The 23,868-nt window shown below is 42.6% G+C and overlaps 1 protein-coding gene across 2 annotated transcripts in view; it reads left to right on the forward strand.

The window, feature by feature from the left end:
- Positions 1-44: 44 nt before the first annotated feature.
- LOC139384832 (switch-associated protein 70-like) overlaps positions 45-23,868 on the forward strand; it is a 30,749-nt gene continuing 6,925 nt past the window's right edge. Inside the window, exons 1-7 of one of the 2 annotated variants that reach the window (XM_071129729.1) lie at positions 45-206; positions 1,718-1,858; positions 3,648-3,821; positions 3,971-4,198; positions 4,465-4,611; positions 5,923-6,031; positions 6,246-6,427. In XM_071129729.1, coding sequence (XP_070985830.1) covers positions 48-206; positions 1,718-1,858; positions 3,648-3,821; positions 3,971-4,198; positions 4,465-4,611; positions 5,923-6,031; positions 6,246-6,427 — 1,140 coding nt within the window. In that variant the 5' untranslated portion in view covers positions 45-47. The remainder of the gene's footprint in view (positions 207-1,717; positions 1,859-3,647; positions 3,822-3,970; positions 4,199-4,464; positions 4,612-5,922; positions 6,032-6,245; positions 6,428-23,868) is intronic. The other variant, XM_071129730.1, reaches the window with a different exon arrangement.

Here is a 23,868-nt window from a genome sequence, read left to right on the forward strand (position 1 = left end):
ATACGGTGTCAGTTTCCTGCTGCGACTCTCGATCACGTGACTGTCTTATGTGCGTCCGAAAAAGTTGCAGCTTTACTTTGACATCGAGCGCACTAGGGGCTACGAACATGGGACTACTACGAGATGAACTTCTGAAGTCAATATGGCACGCATTCACAGCCTTGGACGTGGATCAAAGTGGGAAAGTGTCCAAATCACAGCTTAAGGTAGGCTTTAAAGCGCAGTTATTAGGCCTACAGTATTATTTCATAATGAAGTCAAATTAACGATTGTTTGCTTTTTTTTAAATTAACCGAAATCTAAATTAATTCTAACCGTGGAATATTTTCTCATTTAGCTGATCCGAATATCAGACCCAAACAAAAAGTTCTGATCAGTTGGATAACAAAAACATTTGACCATGTATAATTCACTATACACTATACGTTTGTCTTGCTTCGCTTCCCTCACATTAGAGAATTTTGTGTCAACTGCCAAGTGTTTATTCAGTCGGCAACATCGAGAGCAAAGTAAAGACAAACTTCTGCTGTCCCTCAACTCACAGGCTACTCAGTTTCTGCTTATATCAGTAGTATTTTCTCTTACTCATGTCTATGTCTAGCATTTTCTCACAAAAACAGGAATAACAATGGTTCTATGGAAATAGCCTTTGTTGATTGACAGATACCCATGAATGTGGGACATGCATGCCTTGATGATAATCTTGCTTTACACGCGATATTCTGTAATTTGAACAGAATCTACAGTAAGAGTGTTGAGATTGTAAAAGGCAAGGGGCACTGCTTTGGAAGGCTAGGTCTTCTTTTCCTGCCTGGGTCTGTCTGTCTGCCTGGTGGTCTGTGTACCAGCCAGGCTCTGATGAAGACACTCCACTAAACATTTACCGACCTCAACGTCTCTTGGACGTATTTCTTTGGTCCGTTTTTTTGGTGCTGTCTGCACTGACTGACAGGCCTTGATTTCAACATCCAAAGACGTTGATTTTTGGTCCGGACTGGACAAAATCTGAACCAATCATAGACGTATATACATACTTTCGACATCCAGAAAATAAGTATTTTCAATGTCTGGAAATGTTGTCTTTTCACCTTTCATTCAGCACCTAAATTCCACCTGAGCTATCGCAATACTGCATAGTGAACATCCTGTCTCGGGAAATGTTGTCAACCATCCATTGTTAATATTATTTTTCAGACAGTCCAGTCTGTTCCGTTTGTCTAGATTATAGATGTTCATGAGTGGCTTGTTTATAAATATAAGATTTATTTTTATATATTTACTTCACTCTACATCTCAACAAGGACATTTTCAACACACTTTTTGTAGATGTTTCCAGGAAGGAACAGAAGTAATGCTTGGGCAGCAATGCTTGAACTGACAGCAACACATGCTTAGTCATGCATGTCAATGTGATCTTAGACTAAACAGAGATCCTTTTGAAAAATCTCCATGTAATTGTGTTAATGGAAGTATGATGCCCACTTGTATGAGGAATCTTTTTGATATCCCTTGGACACCCCAATATTACTGTAGCGTCATATCTCTACTATGCCCAGTGAATACCAACAGTATGACAGTAACCTCGCCCCCAGACTCATTGTGCATATCCTGTATAAAATGCTTCTGAGCATTGGGGGGGAAATATCTGGTGAATGATATTACTATGACGGCAACGGTTTCCCTGACTGCATGATCTGATCTGACTGTGGCTCTACAGGTGCTCTCTCATAACCTGTGCACTGTGATGAAGGTACCCCATGACCCGGTGGCACTGGAGGAGCATTTTAAGGATGATGATGAGGGCCCTGTGTCCAACCAGGGCTACATGCCTTACCTCAATAGATTCATACTGGACAAGGTGAGCAGTAAGAGCACCTAGCCTGGTCCCAGATTTGTTTGTGCTCTTTCCAACTCCATTGCTCATTGTCATGCCAAGTGGCGCAGCAGTCTAAGTCACTGCATCTCAGTGCTAGAGGCGTCACTACAGACCCTGGTTTGATCCCAGGCTGTATCACACCCGGGGAGGTTTTGGCTGAGGTAGGCCATCATTGTAAAATAAGAATTTGTTCTTAACTAACTTAAATTAAATAAAAGTGACAAGGAGTTGGCAGACTTCAAATCAAAGTTTATCTGATCACAGTTTAGTAGATGTTGTAGCAAGTGCAGCTACTAGCTCCTAACAATGCAGTAAAATGTCAAACTGACATTGCACTCAGGCTGCTGAGCACCTGCGTCATCCTCCTCACCTCAGTGGGTTTGTTAGTGGAGGGCTCTGTTTGGGGATTTCATTGGGATGTTAGGTCCATAGAAATATAACCACTAGAATGGACATAGCCTCTAGATCTCTAGGAGTATGAGGTGTAACTCTGGAGTGCCGTATCCCCATAGGGGATGATAAGACTTAATGGGAAGTGTTTTATGGGTGCCTTTTAGAAAAATTGTTTAAATCAATGTTTTTCTGTATATAACTTTCCCTGCTCATTATATGATGAGCGTCATTGCTATTTTCAGTATTTATCTTAGTTTTTAAGATATGCATGTCACTCATATTAAAATGTATTGGTTTTTGAGAAATAAATGGAGCAAACAGGATTTGTTTGACCTTGAACAAGGCTGCCATTGTTATGGTATGTCTACTGTGTGAGTGGCAGAATCGTTCTGTTTCACAGCCATCAAGGAGGTGTGAGACCCACCATTGTGAGTTATCGAATGAAAAAAACATGTGTGCTGAAAATTACTGCAACGAGTACAAGAAAATATAGCCTTAATTTCAAAACAAACGTCCAATCAACTCAGCTACTACCATTTCCTCATGTGTCATACATAGCATTTAGAAGTGAAGGGTTAACATGCACACTACTATAGATCTATTCCAGAACATGATGATTGCATGATGCAGAGTCTTTGGTTTTCGCTGAGTTTGTTTTCTAGAAAAGCTTCACAATCTGATTGGTAAACACCTTGTTGTTACTCGTATTGCAGGGGTTCTCAAACTTTTTGGGGCCTGAGAGCCTTTTTGTGATAGCAAATTTATAGAGACCGACTCAATCAGAACACGACTCGAGTGAGATAGAAAAAATAAATAGCATACAAGGAGTTTTATTATGACTTCGGCAGTGTATGGGAAGTAAGATTTTAAAGGCCCATCTATTGGCATCGGAGAGATAATAATTACTGATGTCCTTATTAATGTCCTTATTAATATTCATTGGTAATGAATGCACTGACTTTGTAAACACCAGTGATAAAGCAAGAAGTGATCTTCAAAGTTTTTGTCCTCCGTTCTCGAGTTGGCAGACCATCAGATATAGCCCACATCTGTAGACCTGCAAGGCTTGCCAACTGTTTCCATAGCAATAACACCAACACTGATGTCAATTAGTAAACTGCTTTAGTCCTAGCGCTATTTGTACTTGGGGGCTATTTCCTTGCCTTTCTCCTCCGGAATCTGACTTGAATTGAAATGAAGAGACGAAGAACATTATGTTTGTACTTCACATCATGTGGGCTAAAACGTAGGGCAGAGAAATATTAGGCTACTACTGACCCTTTTAAATCTTATTGCCCTTACTTACAGTATGTTGAAGAAAAATAGGGGAAGTTGTTCTGTTTTGTGTAAATGTTGGCTTTGTTTATGTTAATTACAGGTTAGGGATAACTTTGACATACTGGAGTTCAACAATGTGTGCTGGACCCTGTGTTTCAAGAAAAACATCAACATGAGCCATCTTCTCATCTCCAACGATGACGCCTTCAAGGTCTGGTGCATCTTCAACTTCCTGTCTGAAGACAGGTACCCACTGGTCATCATCACAGAGGAAGTGAGACACAAGACAACACCTCTAATGGACATACATATCTTATTTGTTCAGCAGTAATTATGCTCTTCCAGTTAAAATAATTCCCATTCATACCACAGGACTGACTAGCTGTGTCCTTTCCTCCTCCCCTCCTCTCCTCCCCCCTCCAGATTGAGTACTTCCTGCGGAAGCTGATGGAGGCCATGGGAGGCATTTGGAATCAGGAGAGGTTTGATGATTACAAGCTCATGTTGAACAGGAAGCAGCAATGCCCGAGTGCCTGGGAGCTGATAGAGCTGGTTGGCATGGGCCACTTTAGTAAGGGCATGAACCGCCAGACCCTGTCCATGGGCATCTCTGAGGTCTTCCAGGAGCTCATACTGGATGTTCTCAGACAGGTTCGCCTGCGGTACCCTCTCTCACTACTCTTTATGCATCCCAAATGGGACCATATTCCCTATGTAGTGCAATACTTTTAACCAGAACCCATAGGGCTCTGTTCAAAAGTACTGCACTACATAGGGAATAGGGTGCTAGTTGGGACACAGTGACTGTCTACTCTACACTGACCTCTTTTAGACCTCTGCTGGGGGTAACAATAAAATGGATATAGATAAGATATTACAATCCTGAGTGTGACAGATTCATGTATTTTTTCCTGAAGGGCTACATGATGAAAAAAGGCCACAAAAGGAAAAATTGGACAGAGCGCTGGTTTGTGCTTGGACCAAACTCTATGTCATACTATGTGAGTGAGGACCTCACTGACAAGAAGGGGGAAATTTTGCTGGACCGCAACTGTTGTGTGGAGGTAAGAACAATTCCATTGGTCACTCTTAATGCTATCATTTAACTACTAAATAAATTGTGTGGAGCGTTGGAATGCATGCTAGCCCACCTTTGTTAACCAGCTTCCTTTGGCATTGTTAACCCATAGCCTACGATTTCCGCAGCCCCACGTAAATGTAATTAACATAATAAAACAATCTCCATCAAAATCTATCTTTTTAAGTTAGAGATATATGTCAATCCACCCCATCCACCGATATTGCTCTTCCGCATCTGCGCTGAAAGGTGGCAGGGCTAGAGCGGTGTTTGTCAGACCATGAAACATCCCGAAAAAACAAAAACGTCTGTAACGTCCGCATTCCACTGATTTCAAAACTCGGTCCTCCAGAAAGTGGAGACTAACACCTTTGCAGTTCTACTACGTGATATCTTTCAAAAAAGCTGTGTTAGAAAGGATTACCTACACATTCTGACCAGCTCATGTTATAGACAGAATCGTGCTACATGGCAGACCAATCCAGTCCAGCCCATCCATTATCTCAGCCAATCATGGCTAGCGGGAACGTTCCTGTCTTTTTCTGTGGCTAAACCAACTAGGCTCATAATTTAACAATTTTATTAGTATTTACAGATGACATACAAGCTTGTAAATGTTTTTTTATTTTGTATTATTATTTTATTTTTTTACCCCTTTTTTCTACCCAATTTTGTGGTATTTTGTGGTAGTTACAGTCTTGTCTCATCGCTGCAACTCCTGTACGGACTGGGGAGAGGCGAAGGTCGAGAGCCGTGCGTCCTCCGAAACACAACCCAACCAAGCCGCACTGTTTCTTGACACAATGCCCACTTAACCCGGAAGCCAGCCACACCAATGTATCGGAGGAAACACCGCACACCTGGCGACCGTGTCTGCGTGAACAGTGCCTGGCCCGGCACAGGAGTCGCTAGTGTGCGATTGGACAAAGATACCCCTGCAGGCCAAACCCTCCCCTAACCCGGACGATGCTGGGCCAATTGTGCACCGCCCCATGGGTCTCCCGGTCCCCGCCGGCTGGGACAGAGACTGGACTCATACCCAGAATCTCTAGTGGCACACTCGGGAGGCCCACAAGTTTGTTATTAAGGCACATGAAAGTTCACATGTTCCAGAAGGCATTTCTGCCCACCCAAAAAATTACGTTCAAAGGGCTCTCCTGTGAAGTAGTGACACACGACATACACCTAGTTTCCTGAAATGAGTCACAAATTCAATGTTTCATCAAACTCTAGAGGGTTAATGTGGTCAACGCAAGGAAGTGTGCAGTGAGTGTGTGACGTCTTGTTCTCTCTGCAGTCTTTACCAGACAAGGAAGGGAAGAAATGCCTCTTTATAGTCAAGTGCAGCGACAAAAGCTTTGAGATCAGCGCATCAGATAAGAAGAGGAAACAAGAATGGATTCAAGGTAAAGTGACCAATCCCTCACCACCATCTTAACATATTCTGTAAACAGCAAAGCTTTTTTCTCACCACATTAGGGTTTATTTTAAATCTCAGAGGAACTTAAACATACAGCTGGGCCAGAGTGATGTGAGTGTATCAGGGTGTGAGGGCGCTGCATTAGATAAAGCAGCCAGCCTTTCTTTATCTGACCCTCCTCTCCTCACTTCCCCTCCCAGCCATCCAGACATGCATTCAGCTGCTGAGGTTGGGCCTACCCTCTCCGCACCGTGAGGCCAGGCTACGGCGCAGGGAGCTCAGGCAGAAACAGCAGGCCGAGCAGGGGGAGCTGGAGGAGAGGATGAGGCTGCTGCAGATAGCCAATGAAAACAAGCATAGACAGCTGGAGTCCATGACGAAGGTACTGTCTATTTCTCTGTCCCCCCCCCCCCCCCCCTCTCTCTCTCTGTGTTTCGCTCCCTCTGTCCCTCTCCTCTCTCTGTCAATTCAATTCAAAGGGCTTTATTGGCATGGGAACCATATGTTTACATTGCCAAAGCAAGTGAAATAGATAATAAACAAAAGTGAAATAAAAAATCAGAAATGAACAGTAAAATAGTAGACATTTGTGCAATGTGCAAATAGTTGAAGTACAAAAGGGAAAATAAATAAACATATATATGGGTTGTATTTACATTGTTTTTTGTGCTTCACTTGTCCTTTTCTTGTGGTAACAGGTCACAAATATTGCTGCTGTGATGGCACTCCGTGGTATTTCACCTAATAGATATGGGAGTTGATCAAAAAACGTTTTTTTTTCAAATTCTTTGTGGGTCTGTGTAATCTGAGGGAAATATGTATCTTATATGGTCATACATTTGGCTGGAGGTTAGAAAGTGCAGCTCACTTTCCATCTCTTTTTGTGAGCAGTGTGTACATAGCCTGTCTTCTCACTCGAGAGAGAGCCAGGTCTGCCTACGGCGGCCTCTCAATAGCAAGGCTATGCCCACTGAGTCGGAAGTCAAAGCTTTCCTTAGAACATGTGGGCTGAGCAAACATTTAACAGAACACACAAAAAACCTCTATCAATTATTTGTACTTTGAGGCACTTTTAAACACAGGGGCCCCTCAGGGGTGCGTGCTCAGTCCCCTCCTGTACTCCCTCTTCGCTCATGACTGCACGGCCAGACTCCAGCACCATCATTAAGTTTGCCGATGTCACCGTGGTCAGGTATTCTGCTTTGTTTTTTGGTTAGTTCTTTTCAATGTGTCAAGTATATTTTTGTTTTCTCTAATTGTGATTCTGTCCTGGGGCTCTGTGGGGTCTGTTTGTGTTTGTGAACAGAGCCCCAGGACCAGCTTGCTGAGGGAACTAGGGATGGGAATTTGACCTTCTGTTCGAGTACTCTCATGGTTTTTTTAGAACAAGGGCGGCACTGGAAAAAATATGTGCGTATTTGTCTACGGTATATGCCAACAGTGAGCAACAATGCCTAATTTATCAGAATGTTACAGATAACGAATCCTAATTGCTAAATTGCCTTTAATATATTCAGTCAATAAAAAAACAAGTGCCATTTAAGATGAATTTATTGACACTGTAATAAAAACTGGTTATATTATATCGTCGAAGACAATCTTCAAAAAGGTAGTCTATGGCTGTGCAATGGCATATCCTTATTTTGTTAATTTAGCAGACAAGATGCTCATTTTTCCTAAGCCCTTATTACACTCGACACCGATTTTATAGTAAAAACACATGATGTAATATAACAAAATAAAAGATAACAGAATAGTGCGAAGTGATTCGCATCTCATGTCTGGAACAGTTGTTCTCAAAGAGTTATCATTTGAAACAGGGCTCAATTTGGCAAGTTGAAAGACACATTTTTCAAGGATACAAACCAAAATCTGTCTTCTTTTCAATATACAGACATTCGATTTAGTTTATTATGCGAGTTCCTTAGAATTTTCCAAATGGATGAACAATTCTACATGGTGAGGAATTATGGCCAGGACATGTGTTTAGTGAGTAGGCCAAGGCTCAATGATTGTGAGTAGGCCAAGGCTTAATGATTCTGATGGAAATACGCTCTCAGCATATTTTCAGTGTGGAACCTGTCTATGTTTAGGGGGGGTAGTAGCCTAGGCTAACAAATTCTAAACTCTAGCAGTGCATAACCCTAACCTTAAATGAAGACCAAATGGGCCTCCTGAGTGGCGCAGCGGTCTGAGGCGTCACTACAGATCTGGGTTCGAGCCCGGGCTGTGTCGCAGCCGGCCGTGACCGGGAGATCCATGAGGCGTGTCGTGGAATATTTCTGATTCAAAGGAGAGAGACTTTTAGATATATTAAAAACACACAAACGTGATTATGAATTATTGCAACAATGGAGCTGGTCAATAACTACCCTTAAGTTACACGCTACCCAAACCGGATGCGTCGCGTGCGTGAGCGTTGCAAAATAAATGTACTCATACATGTTATTTAATCATTGCACCCACACTGCTCGCGCGCACCAACGAGCATCTGCGTTGCCAAGCTCTAAAATGGAAGTTGCTTCTATTTGTGACACTGAACGCGATGCAAGTCCTGCCTCTTCCATCTCCGCATTGACTTTTAGAAGCATATACCCATCTCCTCATTGGTTATACCCACGTGGTTTGATTGAAAGATGAAATGAGGTCGGTCAGTCGGTTGTGATAACACACCTTATTATGAAAGTTAGATGCCAATCGCCATTTAAGTCGGTTGACTGTTTTATGTTTGGATTAATTGTCGGAGTAGAAGACCTGGTGCATTTAACAACTCAACATTTATATCCCAGGACAAATTAGCTAGCAAGCCAACTAAACAGGACAAATTAGCTAGCAACTGCAAGCTATCTAGCTAAATTGCCATAAATGTTTAATGCTTTTCGACCTGTCCCCAAATTAGCATAATTGGTTTATAGTTTTGTTTTGATATTTCAACCTGTGTGTTGTGATCACATTTGGTGTGGGGGGACAAAATCAATTTGCGCACGCTCTGGTCCGGTTTTGGCATGGTGTAAAGTGACTGCTGAGAGCCCAACGAACAGATTTGGGTTATAGCTCTTTATAGCAAAGTACATCCTCCTGAATGTTCATGACAAACAACAGATGTGTAGAATTATACAAAGGTACATTGTGCTATCAAGCAACAGACAGCAAGATTTGCATTGCGCCAGGTTTCTATCTCTAGGTCATTTACTACTTGTTTATTCATAAATACTAATGCAACATAGGACACTAGGTCCTTCCCTCAAATTATGAAGTCCAGTTCATCTGCGATGTGGGAGAAATAAACTGGAGGTAGGTTTTGCCTGTTCCTGACAGACAGGCCAACATTTCACACAGACACTAATCATGGAATGCAGTCTTTAGGTTTTATCAGGCATCGTAAATCAACTGTCAGCGTTAAGCCTCAGAGGATCCTCTCAGAAGAACAGACAGAGTGTGAAAGTACTAATATAAGAATACATTCTAATATAGAGCAATGTGAATAACATAATGTTGCAATTACCACCACAGGCAGCGCACAATTGGCTCAGCATTGTCCTGGTTAGGGGAGGGTTTGGCTGGCCGGGATGTCCTTGTCCCGCTGCGCTCTAGCGACTCCTATGGCATGCCGGGCGCATGCACTTGTTTCCTCCAACATATTAGTGCGGCTGGCTTCCGGGTTAAGCGAGCAGTGTGTTAGTGACTCAATTATTCCAAAACTGCAGCTCATTGTTGGAACACATATTTTCCTACTTCAGTCAACCAGTCCATTTTGAATGTGTGGGAAAAGGAGGGTAAAGGGAATTTTGGGAGCAGAACTGTGCAATGCTCGGTTTGTTTTTTTTTTTATTGTGTCCTGCAAATGCACATGTACAAATGTAACACTAGAGTCAAGGCAAATTGACATTGTCTTTTTTGACCAAATAGTTTTACAGTATTGGAAAAAATTTGATCTCTTTTTAAAGATAATTTATTGATGTCAGTTCAAATACTCAAGTACTTTATTTCTCATGCCAGTCCCTAGAGGGGACTCTTCTCTAGGTTCATCTCTCTGTAGATGATGGCTTTGTTATGAAACGTTTCGGAATCGCTTCCTTTAAGGTGGTCCTAGAATTTAACGTCTCTTTTCTGGATCTTGATAATTAGCGGGTATTGTCCTAATTCTGCTCTGCATGCGTTATTTAGTGTTTGAATTTGTACATTTGGTGTTTGTCCCATTTTGTGAATTATTGGTTGGTGAGCGGACCCCAGACTTCACAACCATAAAGGACAATGGGTTCTATAACTGATTCAAGTATTTTTCGCTAGATCCTAATTGGGATAATTCATTTTATGTTCCTTTTAACGGCCCTTCTTGCCTTGTCTCTCAGATCGTTCACAGCTTTGTGCATGTTACCTGTGGTGCTGATGTTTAGCCCGAGGTAGGTATAGTTTTTTGTGTGCTCCAGGGCAATGGTGTCTAAATGGAATTTGTGTTTGTGATCCACGAAACTGGACCATTTTTGGAACACCATTATTTTTGTCTTAATGAGATTCACTGTCAGGGCCAAGATATGACAGAATCTGTGCAGAAGATCTATGTGCTGCTGTAGGCCCTCTTTGGTTGGGGACAGAAGCACCAGATCGATCATCAGCAAACCGTAGACATTTGACTCAAATTCTAGTAGGTGAGGTTGGGTGCTGCAGAATGTTCTTGTGCCCTCGACAATTCAAATTGTTAAAATCAAATCAAATTGTATTGGTCACATACACATGGTTAACAGATGTTAATGCTAGTGTAGCAAAATGCTTGTGCTTCTAGTTCCGACCATGCAGTAACATCTAACAATTAATCTAACAATTTCACAACAACTACCTTTTACACACAAGTGTAAAGGAATGAATAAGAATATGTACATATACAGTGGGGCAAAAAAGTATTTAGTCAGCCACCAATTGTGCAAGTTATCCCACTTAAAAAGATGAGAGACCTGTAATTTTCATCATAGGTACACTTCAACTATGACAGACAAAATGAGGAAAAAAATCCAGAAAATCACATTGTAGGATTTTTAATGAATTTATTTGCAAATGATGGTGGAAAATAAGTATTTGGTCAATAACAAAAGTTTATCTCAATACTTTGTTATATACCCTTTGTTGGCAATGACAGAGGTCAAACGTTTTCTGTAATTCTTCACAAGGTTTTCACACACTGTTGCTGGTATTTTGACCCATTCCTCCATGCAGATCTCCTCTAGAGCAGTGATGTTTTGGGGCTGTTGCTGGGCAACACAGACTTTCAACTCCCTCCAAAGATTTTCTATGGGGTTGAGATCTGGAGACTGGCTAGGCCCCTCCAGGACCTTGAAATGCTTCTTACGAAGCCACTCCTTCGTTGCCCGGGCGGTGTGTTTGGGATCATTGTCCTGCTGAAAGACCCAGCCACGTTTCATCTTCAATGCCCTTGCTGATGGAAGGAGGTTTTCACTCAAAATCTCACGATACATGGCCCCATTCATTCTTTCCTTTACACGGATCAGTCGTCCTGGTCCCTTTTTAGAAAAACAGCCCCAAAGCATGATGTTTCCACCCCCATGCTTCACAGTAGGTATGGTGTTCTTTGGATGCAACTTAGCATTCTTTGTCCTCCAAACACGACGAGTTGAGTTTTTACCAAAAAGTTATATTTTGGTTTCATCTGACCATATGACATTCTCCCAATATTCTTCTGGATCATCCAAATGCTCTCTAGCAAACTTCAGACGGGCCTGGACATGTACTGGCTTAAGCAGGGGGACACGTCTGGCACTGCAGGATTTGAGTTCCTGGCGGCGTAGTGTGTTACTGATGGTAAGCTTTGTTACTTTGGTCCCAGCTCTCTGCAGATCATTCACTAGGTCCCCCGTGTGGTTCTGGGATTTTTGCTCACCGTTCTTGTGATCATTTTGACCCCATGAGGTGAGATCTGGTGTGGAGCCCCAGATCGAGGGAGATTATCAGTGGTCTTGTATGTCTTCCATTTCCTAATAATTGCTCCCACAGTTGATTTCTTCAAACCAAGCTGCTTACCTATTGCAGATTCAGTCTTCCCAGCCTGGTGCAGGTCTACAATTTTGTTTCTGGTATCCTTTGACAGCTCTTTGGTCTTGGCCATAGTGGAGTTTGGAGTGTGACTGTTTGAGGTTGTGGACAGGTGTCTTTTATACCGATAACAAGTTCAAACAGGTGCCATTAATACAGGTAACAAGTGGAGGACAGAGGAGCCTCTTAAAGAAGAAGTTACAGGTCTGTGAGAGCCAGAAATCTTGCTTGTTTGTAGGTGACCAAATACTTATTTTCCACCATAATTTGCAAATAAATGTATAAAAAATCCTACAATGTGATTTTCTGGAGAAAAAAAATCTCATTTTGTCTGTCATAGTCGAAGTGTACCTATGATGACAATTACAGGCCTCTCTCATCTTTTTAAGTGGGAGAACTTGCACAATTGGTGGCTGACTAAATACTTTTTTGCCCCACTGTAAATATATGGATGAGTGATGGCCGAATGACACAGGCAAGATGCAGTAGATGGTATAGAGTACAGTATATAGATATGAGATGAGTAATGTAGGGTATGTAAACATGAAATAAAGTGGCATTGTTTAAAGTGACTAGTGATACATTTTTTACATAATTTTTTTTTATTATTAAAGTGGCTAGAGATTTGAGTAAGTATGTTGTCAGCAGCCACTCAGTGTTAGTGATGGCTGTTTAACAGTCTGATGGCCTTGAGATAGAAGCTGTCCCAGCTTTGATGCACCTGTACTGACCCCGCCTTCTGGATGTTAGCGGGTTGAACAGGCAGTGGCTCGGGTGGTTGTTGTCCTTGATGATCTTTTTGGCCTTCCTGTGACATCGGGTGGTGTAGGTGTCAAGGAGGGCAGGTAGTTTTCCCCCAGGTGATGCGTTGTGCAGACCTCACTACCCTCTGGAGAGCCTTACGGTTGTGGGCGGAGCAGTTGCCGTACCAGGCGGTGATACAGCCCGGTTTGTGAGTGTTTTTGGTGACAAGCCAAATTTCTTCAGCCTCCTGAGGTTGAAGAGGCGCTGCTGCGCATTCTACACCACTCTGTCTGTGTGGGTGGACCATTTCAGTTTGTCCGTGATGTGTACGCCAAGGAACTTAAAACTTTCCACCGTATCCACTACTGTCCCGTCGATGTGGATAGGGGGGTGCTCCCTCTGCTGTTTCCTGAAGTCCACGATCATCTCCTTTGTTTTGTTGACGTTGAGTGTGAGGTTATTTTCCTGACACCACTCTCCGAGGGCCCTCACCTCCTCCCTGTAGGCCGTCTCATTTTTGTTGGCAATCAAGCCTACCACTGTAGTGTCGTCTGCAAACTTGATGATTGAGTTGGAGGCGTGCATGGCCACGCAGTCTTGGGTGAACAGAGAGTACAGGAGAGGGCTGAGAACTCACCCTTGTGGGGCCCCAGTGTTGAGGATCAGCTGGGTGGAGAAGATGTTTCCTACCCTCACCACCTGGGGGCGTCCCGTTAGAAAGTCCAGGACCCAGTTACACAGGGCGGGGTCGAGACCCAGGGTCTCGAGCTTAATGACGAGTCTGGAGGGTACTATGGTGTTAAATGCTGAGCTGTAATCGATGAACAGCATTCTTACATAGGTTTTCCTCTTGTCCAGATGGGTTAGGGCAGCGTACAGTGTGATTGCGATTGCGTCATCTGTGGACCTATTGGGGAGGTAAGCAAATTGGAGTGGGTCTAGGGTGTCAGGTAGGGTGGAGATGTTATGATCCTTGACTAGTCTCTCAAAGCACTGCATGATAACGGATAGTCGTTTAGCTCGAACAATGGTTGAAGCATGTGGGAATAGCAGACTGGGGTAGGGATTGATTTAATATGTCCGTAAACACACCAGCCAGCTGGTCTGCGCATGCTCTGAGGACGCGGCTAGGGATGCCTTCGGGGCCGGCAGCCTTGCGAGGGTTAACATGTTTAAATGTTTTACTCACGTTAGCTGAAGGAGAGCCCGCAGGTTTTGGTAGCAGGCTGTGTCGGTGGCACTGTATTGTCCTCAAAGCGAGAAAATAAGTTGTTTAGTTTGTCTGGGAGCAATACATCGGGGTCCGCGACGGGGCTGGTTTTCTTTTTGTAGTCCGTGATTGACTGTAAACCCTGCCACATACCTCTTGTGTCTGAGCCGTTGAATTGCAACTCTACTTTGTCTCTATACTGACGCTTAGCTTGTTTGATTGCCTTGCGGAGGGAATAGCTACACTGTTTGTATTCGGTCATGTTTCCAGTCGCCTTGCCCTGATTAAAAGCAGTGGTTCGAAACTTTCAGTTTTGTGCAAATGCTGCCATCAATCTACAGTTTCTGGTTGGGGAAGATTTTAATAGTCGCTGTGGGTACAACATCACCGATGCACTTGTTAATAAACTCGCTCACCAAATCAGTGTATACATCAATGTTGTTGTTCGACGCTATCCGGAACATATCCCAGTCCACGTGATCGAAGCAATCTTGAAGCGTGGAATCAGATTGGTCGGACCAGCGTTGGACAGACCTGAGCACGGGTGTTTCCTGTTTTAGTTTCTGTCTATAGGCTGGGAGCAACAACATGGAGTCGTGGTCAGATTTGCCGAAAGGAGGGCAAGGGAGGGCTTTGTATGCATCGCAGAAGTTAGAGTAACAATGATCCAGAATTTTGCCAGCCCGGTTTGAGCATTCGATATGCTGATAAAATTTAGGGAGCCTTGTTTTCAAATTAGCCTTGTTAAAATCCCCAGCTACAATAAATGCAGCCTCAGGATATGTGGTTTCCAGTTTACAAAGTCAAATGAAGTACTTTCAGGGCCGTCGAGGTGTCTGCTTGGGGCGGGATATACACGACTGTGATTATAATCTAAGAGAATTCTCTTGGTAGATAATGCGGTCGGCATTTGATTGTAAGGAATTCTAGGTCAGGTGAACAAAAGGACTTGAGTTCCTGTATGTTGTTATGATCACACCACGACTCCTTAATCATAAGGCATACACCCCAGCCCTTCTTCTTACCAGAGAGATGTTTGTTTCTGTCGGCGCGATGCGTGAAGAAACCAGGTGGCTGTACCGACTCTGATAACGTATCCCGAGTGAGCCATGTTTCCGTGACATAAAGAACGTTACAATCTCTGATGTCTCTCTGGAAGGCAACCCTTGCTCGGATTTCATCTACCTTGTTGTCAAGAGACTGGACATTGGAGAGTAGTATACTCGGGAGCGGTGGGCGATGTGCCCGTCTACGGAGCCTGGCCAGAAGACCGCTCCATCTGCCCCTTCTGCGGCAATGTTGTTTCCTAAGATTGCGAAGCGAGGTGGCCATCTCTGTCGGCGCCGGGAGACTTTTCGTTAATATACAGTATATGTTGAAGAGGGTGGGGCTCAAGCTGCATCCCTGTCTCATTCCACGGCCCTGTGGAAAGAAGTCTGCGTTTTTTTGCCCATTTTAACCGCACACTTGTTGTGTACGTGGATTTTACAATGTTGTATTTTTTCCCCAAACACCACTTTCCATCCATTTATATAGCAGACCCTTGATCTCTCTCTCGCTTTCTGTCTCTCTCCCTCTCTCTCACACATAATTGCTATGTAGCTTCACACTACTTGTCATTAAAATGTTATTCAGTGTGTTAAACCCCTTTCATTCAGAACTATAGACCTCCACAGAAACTGACCTGCTCTCTCAGGACAGGGAATCCTCACACCTCTCCCTGTTACTAATCACACTTTTATTGTCCTCTGTTTGTCTGCTGTAAATGCCAGTTAACTTCTCTGCCTTGGGGCTGTAGCCCCTTAAGAATCAATTAACAATGTTGATTGCATTCTATGGTCAAAGGCACAGGTTCTGTCCTCATCCAGGCCTGTTTCCAAGCATTTTACACAGACATGTCACACATTCTTCCACTCTCTCAGCTGAGACAACCCAGACTAAATCGGACACATTCATGGTCCATCAGGGGTGATTGTAGTAGTTATATTGTAGGGTTATTATAGTAGTTTAGGAATTATACTACCAGTTGTCGATTGACCTCAGTAAACCTGATCCATGACGTCATTTTACAGGTAGCCTACTCCTGAAGGTATAAAATATATTATAACGAGCATGTTACAGTATATGTAAAATGCTTCAGTACTTCTCAAGTCTGTGGTGAAAGAACTTGATGGAAAAGTCCAGTGGCTGTGTGAAGGAGGTGTGACTGTTAAAGACAATAGGCTGATTATATGGTTGAGTTCTCGCTACTCTTTACTACATTCAATTATAATGGACAGAATGAAAGGTCAGAGCTTACCTACCCTCCCTTTCCCGAGTCAAGGAAAACCCCTCTCTCTCTCCCTACTTGCTTTCTCCTTTATTATATATATTTTTGACATGTATACAAATATAAATACAAAGTAGTTAAGTATTACTGTTTAGATTAACAATTGATTTAGTGAAGGTTTATTTGTTATTTGTCACACCACGGCTCAGATGCTCTCATAGTATTACCGGGGGGGGCTGTGGTTTCTGTTACTCTGTAGAAAACATACCTTAAAAACCTCTTAAGGCTATGGGGCAGTATTTGGAAGTTTGGATGACTGAGGTGCCCAAAGTAAACTAGAAAACACTCTAAAGTTTCTAAAACTGTTAAAATAATGTCTGTGAGTATAACAGAACTGATTTGGCAGGCGAAACCCAGAGGACAATCCATCCAGGAATTTTTTTGTTGTTGAATTTGTCATTGGATTTTCCAATGCTTTTCTATGGGAAACCTGAATTATTAGGATCCAGATTGCAGTTCCTATGGCTTCCACTAGATGTCAACAGTCTTTAGAAATTGTTCAATGTTTTTTTTGTTGTTGAAAAATGAAGAAGTAGTTGTATTCTTTCTAAGTGTCACTCAGGTGGACTCTAGTCTTTTGGTGCGTGTGAATGAGACCACGCTCCTCGTTGTTTTTCTCCGGTATTGGAAACAGTTTATTCCATCTTAAATTTGATCGATTATTTACATTTTAGGGTACCTGAGGTTGGATTAGAAACGTTGTTTGAAACGTTTGGACCAAGTTTACAGGTAACTTATTAGATCTTTTGTAGGCATGTTGGGCGAGTTGGAACCTGTGTATTTCTGAATCTAACGCGTCAAATAAACTGACATTTTTGGGATATAAAGAAGGACTTTATCGAACAAAACAATTCATTGTGTAACTGAGACCTTTGGGATTGCAAAAAGATGAAGATCTTCAACGGTAAGCGATTTATTTTTGCATTATTTCTGACTTTCGTGATGCATCTGTTTGGTTGGAAAATGTTTTTCATGCTTTTGTATGCGAGGTGCTGTCCTCAGATAATTGCATGGTATGCTTTCACCGTAAAGCCTTTTTGAAATCTGACCAAGCGGCTGGATTAAGTTTATCTTTTAAATTATGTAAAACACTTGTATCGTCATTAATGTTTAATAATACGAATGTAGTATTTTTGAATTTCACACTCTGCAATTTACCGGATGTTGTCAAATCGGTCCCGTTAACGGGATTCTAGCCATAGGGGATCCCTAAGAGGTTTTAATTCCCAACTGCAGTGAATCAAACATATTATGTTCGAAATGTTTATTAATTTCAGAAGCAGATCATTATCCCCCATGATAAAATCGGGGAGGGGACTGTGGATCTGTCTCCGTCCGTTAGTACGTTCGTACGTTCATACGTTAGTCAGATGCGATATCTCAGACAGCATTGGCCCGACTTTGACAACTTGGGTAAACGATGCGTCTTGCGATAGAGAGCCGGCATTTACAAAAGTACACTGATTGGCCAGCTGGTGGCTCTATAACAACAGATTCAAAATGCTAGTTTTGAAAGGTCACGCCCCTCACCCCGTTTGACAAACTCATAAAATGTGTTACATAGGTCCCTTTCCTCACAAGGAACAATTATGCCTTAAGGACACAAGGTCCGCCATGATGGATTTTCCGCCATTTTGAATTTTGAGAAGAAGACTTAAACACTACTGTTCTTATACCAAATGAACAATCTGCACAAAACTTGAAATGTGGCATCTATGGACAAAGGTCTCTCAATGCAATATTTTCCAGACTAGTATATAGAACAACATGGCCTCTATTGATCAATAAACATTCATGTGGGCATGGTCTGGCACATAAATGCATAGACACTGTGTGTGCAAAACATTAGGAACACCTTCCTAATGTTGAGTTGCACCCCTTTTACCCTCAGAACAGCCTCAATTCATCAGGGCATGTATTCTACAAGGTGTCGAAAGCATTCTACAGGGATGCTGGCCCATGTTGACTCCAATGCTTCCCACAGTTGTGTCAAGTTGGCTGGATGTTCTTCAGGTGGAGCCATTCTTGATACACATGGGAAACTGTTGAGTGGGAAAAACCCAGCAGCATTGCAATTCTTGACACACTCAAACCGGTACACCTGGCACCTACTACCGTGCCCCGTTCAAAGGCACTTATATATTTTGTCTTGCCCATTCACCCTCTGAATGGCACACATACACAATCCATGTCTCAATTGTCTCAAGGCTTACAAGGCTTTTTTTTTACATGTATTTAACCCCTTATTTTTGGCACTAAACAGGGGGAGTGGGGGGATTTTACTAAGCTATATGGAATTGTTTTAAGAAGGTCATACCAAGGATCCTTTTCTTATATGACTTTGAATTTTAAGACCCCTTGAATAGGGTTGAATATTTTCCCGGTATTTTACAAATGTTCGGTATTTCCCGCCAAAACCGGAAGTGTCATTATAAAGCATATAAATAGGCCTGTCTGGATTTGATCAAAAATTCAATCTGATGCTACCTGAGCCTGATGAGCTCATTAAATACATTCAATACATTTTATTAGCCCAAGCCCAAATTATTGTGTCATTATCCAATACACATATGATATAGGCTGCTGCACATTACACATTTCATTAAAACATAGCCCATAGATGTAGCTAGCTATACAATGCCTTTGGAAAGTATTCAGACCCCTGATTTTTTTCCCACACATTTTGTTACGTTACAGCCTTATTCTAAAATGGATTAAATAAAAACAATCCTCAGCAATCTACACACAATACCCTATAATGGCAAAGCGAACACTGTTTTTGGCAAGTTTATTAAACATAAAAGACCCTTCGCTATGAGACTCGAAATTGAGCTCAGGTGCATCCTGTTTCCATTGGTCATCCTTGAGATGTTTCTACAATTTGATTGGAGTCCACCTGTGGTAAATTGAATTGATTGAACATTATTTGGAAAGGCACACACCTGTCTATATAAGGTCCCACAGTTGACAGTGCATGTCCGAGCAAAAACCAAGCCTTGAGTTTGAAGGAATTGTCCATAGAGCTCTGAAACAGGATTGTGTCTGTTGGGGGTTACGGTAACCGTAACTGGGAACCGCTTTTCAACCCTATATTTACAAATATATACCATTTGTTTTGATGAATGTTGTTATTTGGCCTTACTGCTATTAGCCCATACAAACTCATTAAATAACAAATTCCCTACATGGAACAACAGATAGTCCCCCCAAAAAAATCTAAAGGAAGTTTGTTCTGAAGTGTCTGTCCTATATCTGAGAGATATAAGAAAGATCAGGAAACATTAGTATATTTATATATATATTTTTTACATGTATTTAATGCACTAAGCAGTCTCCATATATACAGTACATCCATTCATTTTTTTCAACTGGTACTGGGGGACCTTGTGAGGCCTGTGGGCGTCCTAGAGCAGAACAATAGTTTGTAGGCCAAAACTTTCGGACGCTACAGATGATTTTGTGAGAAGACCGATTTTTGGGATGTCTCATGGTCTGACCGCTCTATCTTTGTCAGCTTTCACCTCAGATGTGGAAGTGTGACATAGGCAGATGCAGTGGATTGAGACGAATCCAATGCAATGTATTATGCTAATTAAATTTCCACGGGGCGCGGACATCAACCTTAGAGGCTTAATCTGTTTGACTCAGAGTGATGAAATTTGGCCCACATGCTCAGGGATATGAGTCTAGCTAACCCAAGCGATATCTCAGACACCACTGGCCCGATTTTGACTAAACTTGGGTGAATGATTCGTCTTGCCATAGAGATGCGTAATTTACAAAATGACACTGATTGGCCCAATGGGGGTTGCTGCATCATTCGTGGGGGACGACATGTTTACTGTTGCCTTGTTTTTCATTCGATCTGAGAAGAGGGGAAAAAGCACTTATGCAAACGTAGCTGGCTTAGGGACACCTGTGAAAGAGCTGATGCCTGTATTCCGGTGCTGGTCTGCTGGTTTTTTAGATCTGTCTGACTACCCACTTCCCCCTTTGCACCAGCATCTGGAGGCCCAGCTTTTCTTCTTATACATCATTCTTTTCTACTCAAGTTCTCAACTCAAATCCTGTATAGCTCAGTTGGTAGAGCATGGCGCTTGCAACACCAGGGGTGAGGGTTTGATTCCCAAGGGGGTGGGGGAGTATGAAAATATATGCACTCGCTACTGTAAGTCGCTCTGGATAAGAGTGTATGCTAAATTACTAAAATGTTTTAAAAATCAGATCAACTACCACTGTCCAATTGAAAGAAGTCCTTATATTTTTATATAATTTTGTTGCTGTATTGTCACAATTCTAAAGGATAAACATATTATACAGGGGTCTGATAAGTCTAATGAGTGTAGCTTGTCCCACTGAAAAGCAGCAGCCTGTCCAATATAATTGTTTTCTCCTTTAGACCAAAGTCAAAGATGAGTTCCTTTTAAAGCCTGTTGAATTGAGGGATTTTCCCTATCAGTTTCCCCAAAGTAACCTTTAGTTGAGAGTGGATGAATTAACACCATCAAGTTGACATCAAGCGAATGTACTTTTTTAATTGCCATTTTTAAAGCCATGTCCCCCCGCCCTTGAATTTTCCTAAATAAGTATACATAACACACTGTTGTTGTTAGAATCTTAATATCACAAACAGAATTTGTGTTCTAAGCAATTTTATGAGGACTTTCCCCCCTGTCCCTCATTCACTGCCAGTCATTTACTGCCAGTCAGCCTGCGAGGCAGATTATGGCCCCTCGAAACTACACCTAAACTATATACAAATTCATTTCACACATATTATTATTATAATAATAATAATAATAATAATATTAATAATAATAATAATAATCGAGTTAGCCAAGACTGACAATAGATTAAGATTGTGTACATTTGATGAATAAAGTGATATCAACGTCCAACTGCAATGTGACTTCTGCTTTATCCCAAACCCTCCGAAAGACACATACATGTGCAGGCTGGAAAGGTTGGAGCAGGGGGCTGCCACACTGGGCGCCCATGGAGCAGCTGATGGGTGAGAATATTATCTATTGATAAATTGTATATAAAGAATCTGATTAATAGCGCAGCATGGAATTCAAAGTTTGGATTTTTGTCACATGCACAAGTACAGTGAAATGCATAACTTGCAATCCCTGACCAACAGTAAAGTATGACATATAAAAATAGTATAATAAAAAAACAAGAGGAACAAGAGAGGAATCTATATACAGAGTCAGTGCCAGTACCAAATGTACAATGTGCAGGGATACTGGAGTATTTGAGGTTGATATGAACATGTAGGCAGGTATGGCAGCAGCATAAATGGTGTGTCGGTGTTGGTGAGTGCGAGTGGGTGTTGGTTTGAGTGTGTGCAAGAGTGTCAATGTAGGCTTAAAAGGCAGATGGATGTACACATTGTTGTTTTTTAAACCTTTCTTTAAATAGGCAAGTCAGTTAAGAACAAATTCTTATTTACAATGACGGCCAAACCCGGACAACGCTGGGCCAATTGTGCGCCGCCCAGACGACGCTGGGCCAATTGTGCGGCCGCCCTATGGGACTCCCAATCACGGTCAGATGTGATACAGCCTGGATTCGAACCAGGGACTGTAGTGACGCCTCTTGCACTGAGATGCAGTGCCTTAGACCGTTGCACCACTCGGGGGCAGTATGGCAGGGCTGAAAAGTGCTGAAAAGTGACTGGTAGCAGGAATATATAAATACCTATGGTAATATACTGTCACGTTGGTATAAAGGGATCGGGATACAGGCGCAGAAATAGGTAACAGGGTTTTTTATTTACCCAAATAACAGCGTGCCATGTCAAGGCATGGGGACAAAGCCCAAACAAACATGTATACAAAACACAGGGTTGAGACCCAAACGAAAGAGCGAGGAGTACCTCGAATAAATACACAATTGACAAGACCATGGTGAACAATTACTAATCAAGGAAATGGGGACCAGGTGTGCGTAATGACACAGTTTCGAAGGAATCCGTGACATATACTAATGGTAATATATTCATGTAAACAGGAGTAGTAATGACCAGTAGCAGCATAAATGGATAAATACTTATGGTAATGGAAACCAATAACCAATGAACAGCAGTGTAGTGGTAGTAATACATCTTCAAATCAAATCAAATCACATTTTATTTGTCACATACACATGGTTAGCAGATGTTAATGCGAGTGTAGCGAAATGTTTGTGCTTCTAGTTCCGACAATGCAGTAATAACCAACAAGTAATCTAACTAACAATTCCAAAACTACTGTCTTATACACAGTGTAAGGGGATAAAAAATATGTACATAAAGATATATGGATGAGTGATGGTACAGAGCAGCATAGGCAAGATACAGTAGATGGTATCGAGTACAGTATATACATATGAGATGAGCATGTAAACAAAGTGGCACAGTTAAAGTGGTTAGTGATACATGTACTACACAAGGATGCAGTAGATGATATAGAGTACAGCACATACGTATACATATGAGATGAATAATGTAGGGTATGTAAACATTATATTAGGTAGCATTGTTTAAAGTGGCTAGTGATATATTTTACATCATTTCCCATCAATTCCCATTATTAAAGTGGCTGGAGTGGTGTCAGTGTGTTGGCAGCAGCCACTCAATGTTAGTGGTGGCTGTTTAACAGTCTGATGGCCTTGAGATAGAAGCTGTTTTTCAGTCTCTCGGTCCTAGCTTTGATGCACCTGTACTGACCTCGCCTTCTGGATGATAGCGGGGTGAACAGGCAGTGGCTCGGGTGGTTGTTGTCCTTGATGATCTTTATGGCCTTCCTGTAACATCGGGTGGTGTAGGTGTCCTGGAGGGCAGGTAGTTTGCCCCCGGTGATGCGTTGTGCAGACCTCACTACCCTCTGGAGAGCCTTACGGTTGTGGGCGGAGCAGTTGCCGTACCAGGCGGTGATACAGCCCGCCAGGATGCTCTCGATTGTGCATCTGTAGAAGTTTGTGAGTGCTTTTGGTGACAAGCCGAATTTCTTCAGCCTCCTGAGGTTGAAGAGGCGCTGCTGCGCCTTCTTCACGATGCTGTCTGTGTGAGTGGACCAATTCAGTTTGTCTGTGATGTGTATGCCGAGGAACTTAAAACTTACTACCCTCTCCACTACTGTTCCATCGATGTGGATAGGGGGGTGTTCCCTCTGCTGTTTCCTGAAGTCCACAATCATCTCCTTAGTTTTGTTGACGTTGAGTGTGAGGTTACTTTCCTGACACCACACTCCGAGGGCCCTCACCTCCTCCCTGTAGGCCGCCTACCACTGTTGTGTCGTCCGCAAACTTGATGATTGAGTTGGAGGCGTGCGTGGCCACGCAGTCGTGGGTGAACAGGGAGTACAGGAGAGGGCTCAGAACGCACCCTTGTGGGGCCCCAGTGTTGAGGATCAGCGGGGTGGAGATGTTGTTGCCTACCCTCACCACCTGGGGGCGGCCCGTCAGGAAGTCCAGTACCCAGTTGCACAGGGCGGGATCGAGACCCAGGGTC

Source organism: Oncorhynchus clarkii, chromosome 26 (genome assembly GCF_045791955.1).
Source record: "Oncorhynchus clarkii lewisi isolate Uvic-CL-2024 chromosome 26, UVic_Ocla_1.0, whole genome shotgun sequence".
NCBI classification, from domain to species: Eukaryota; Metazoa; Chordata; class Actinopteri; order Salmoniformes; family Salmonidae; genus Oncorhynchus; species Oncorhynchus clarkii.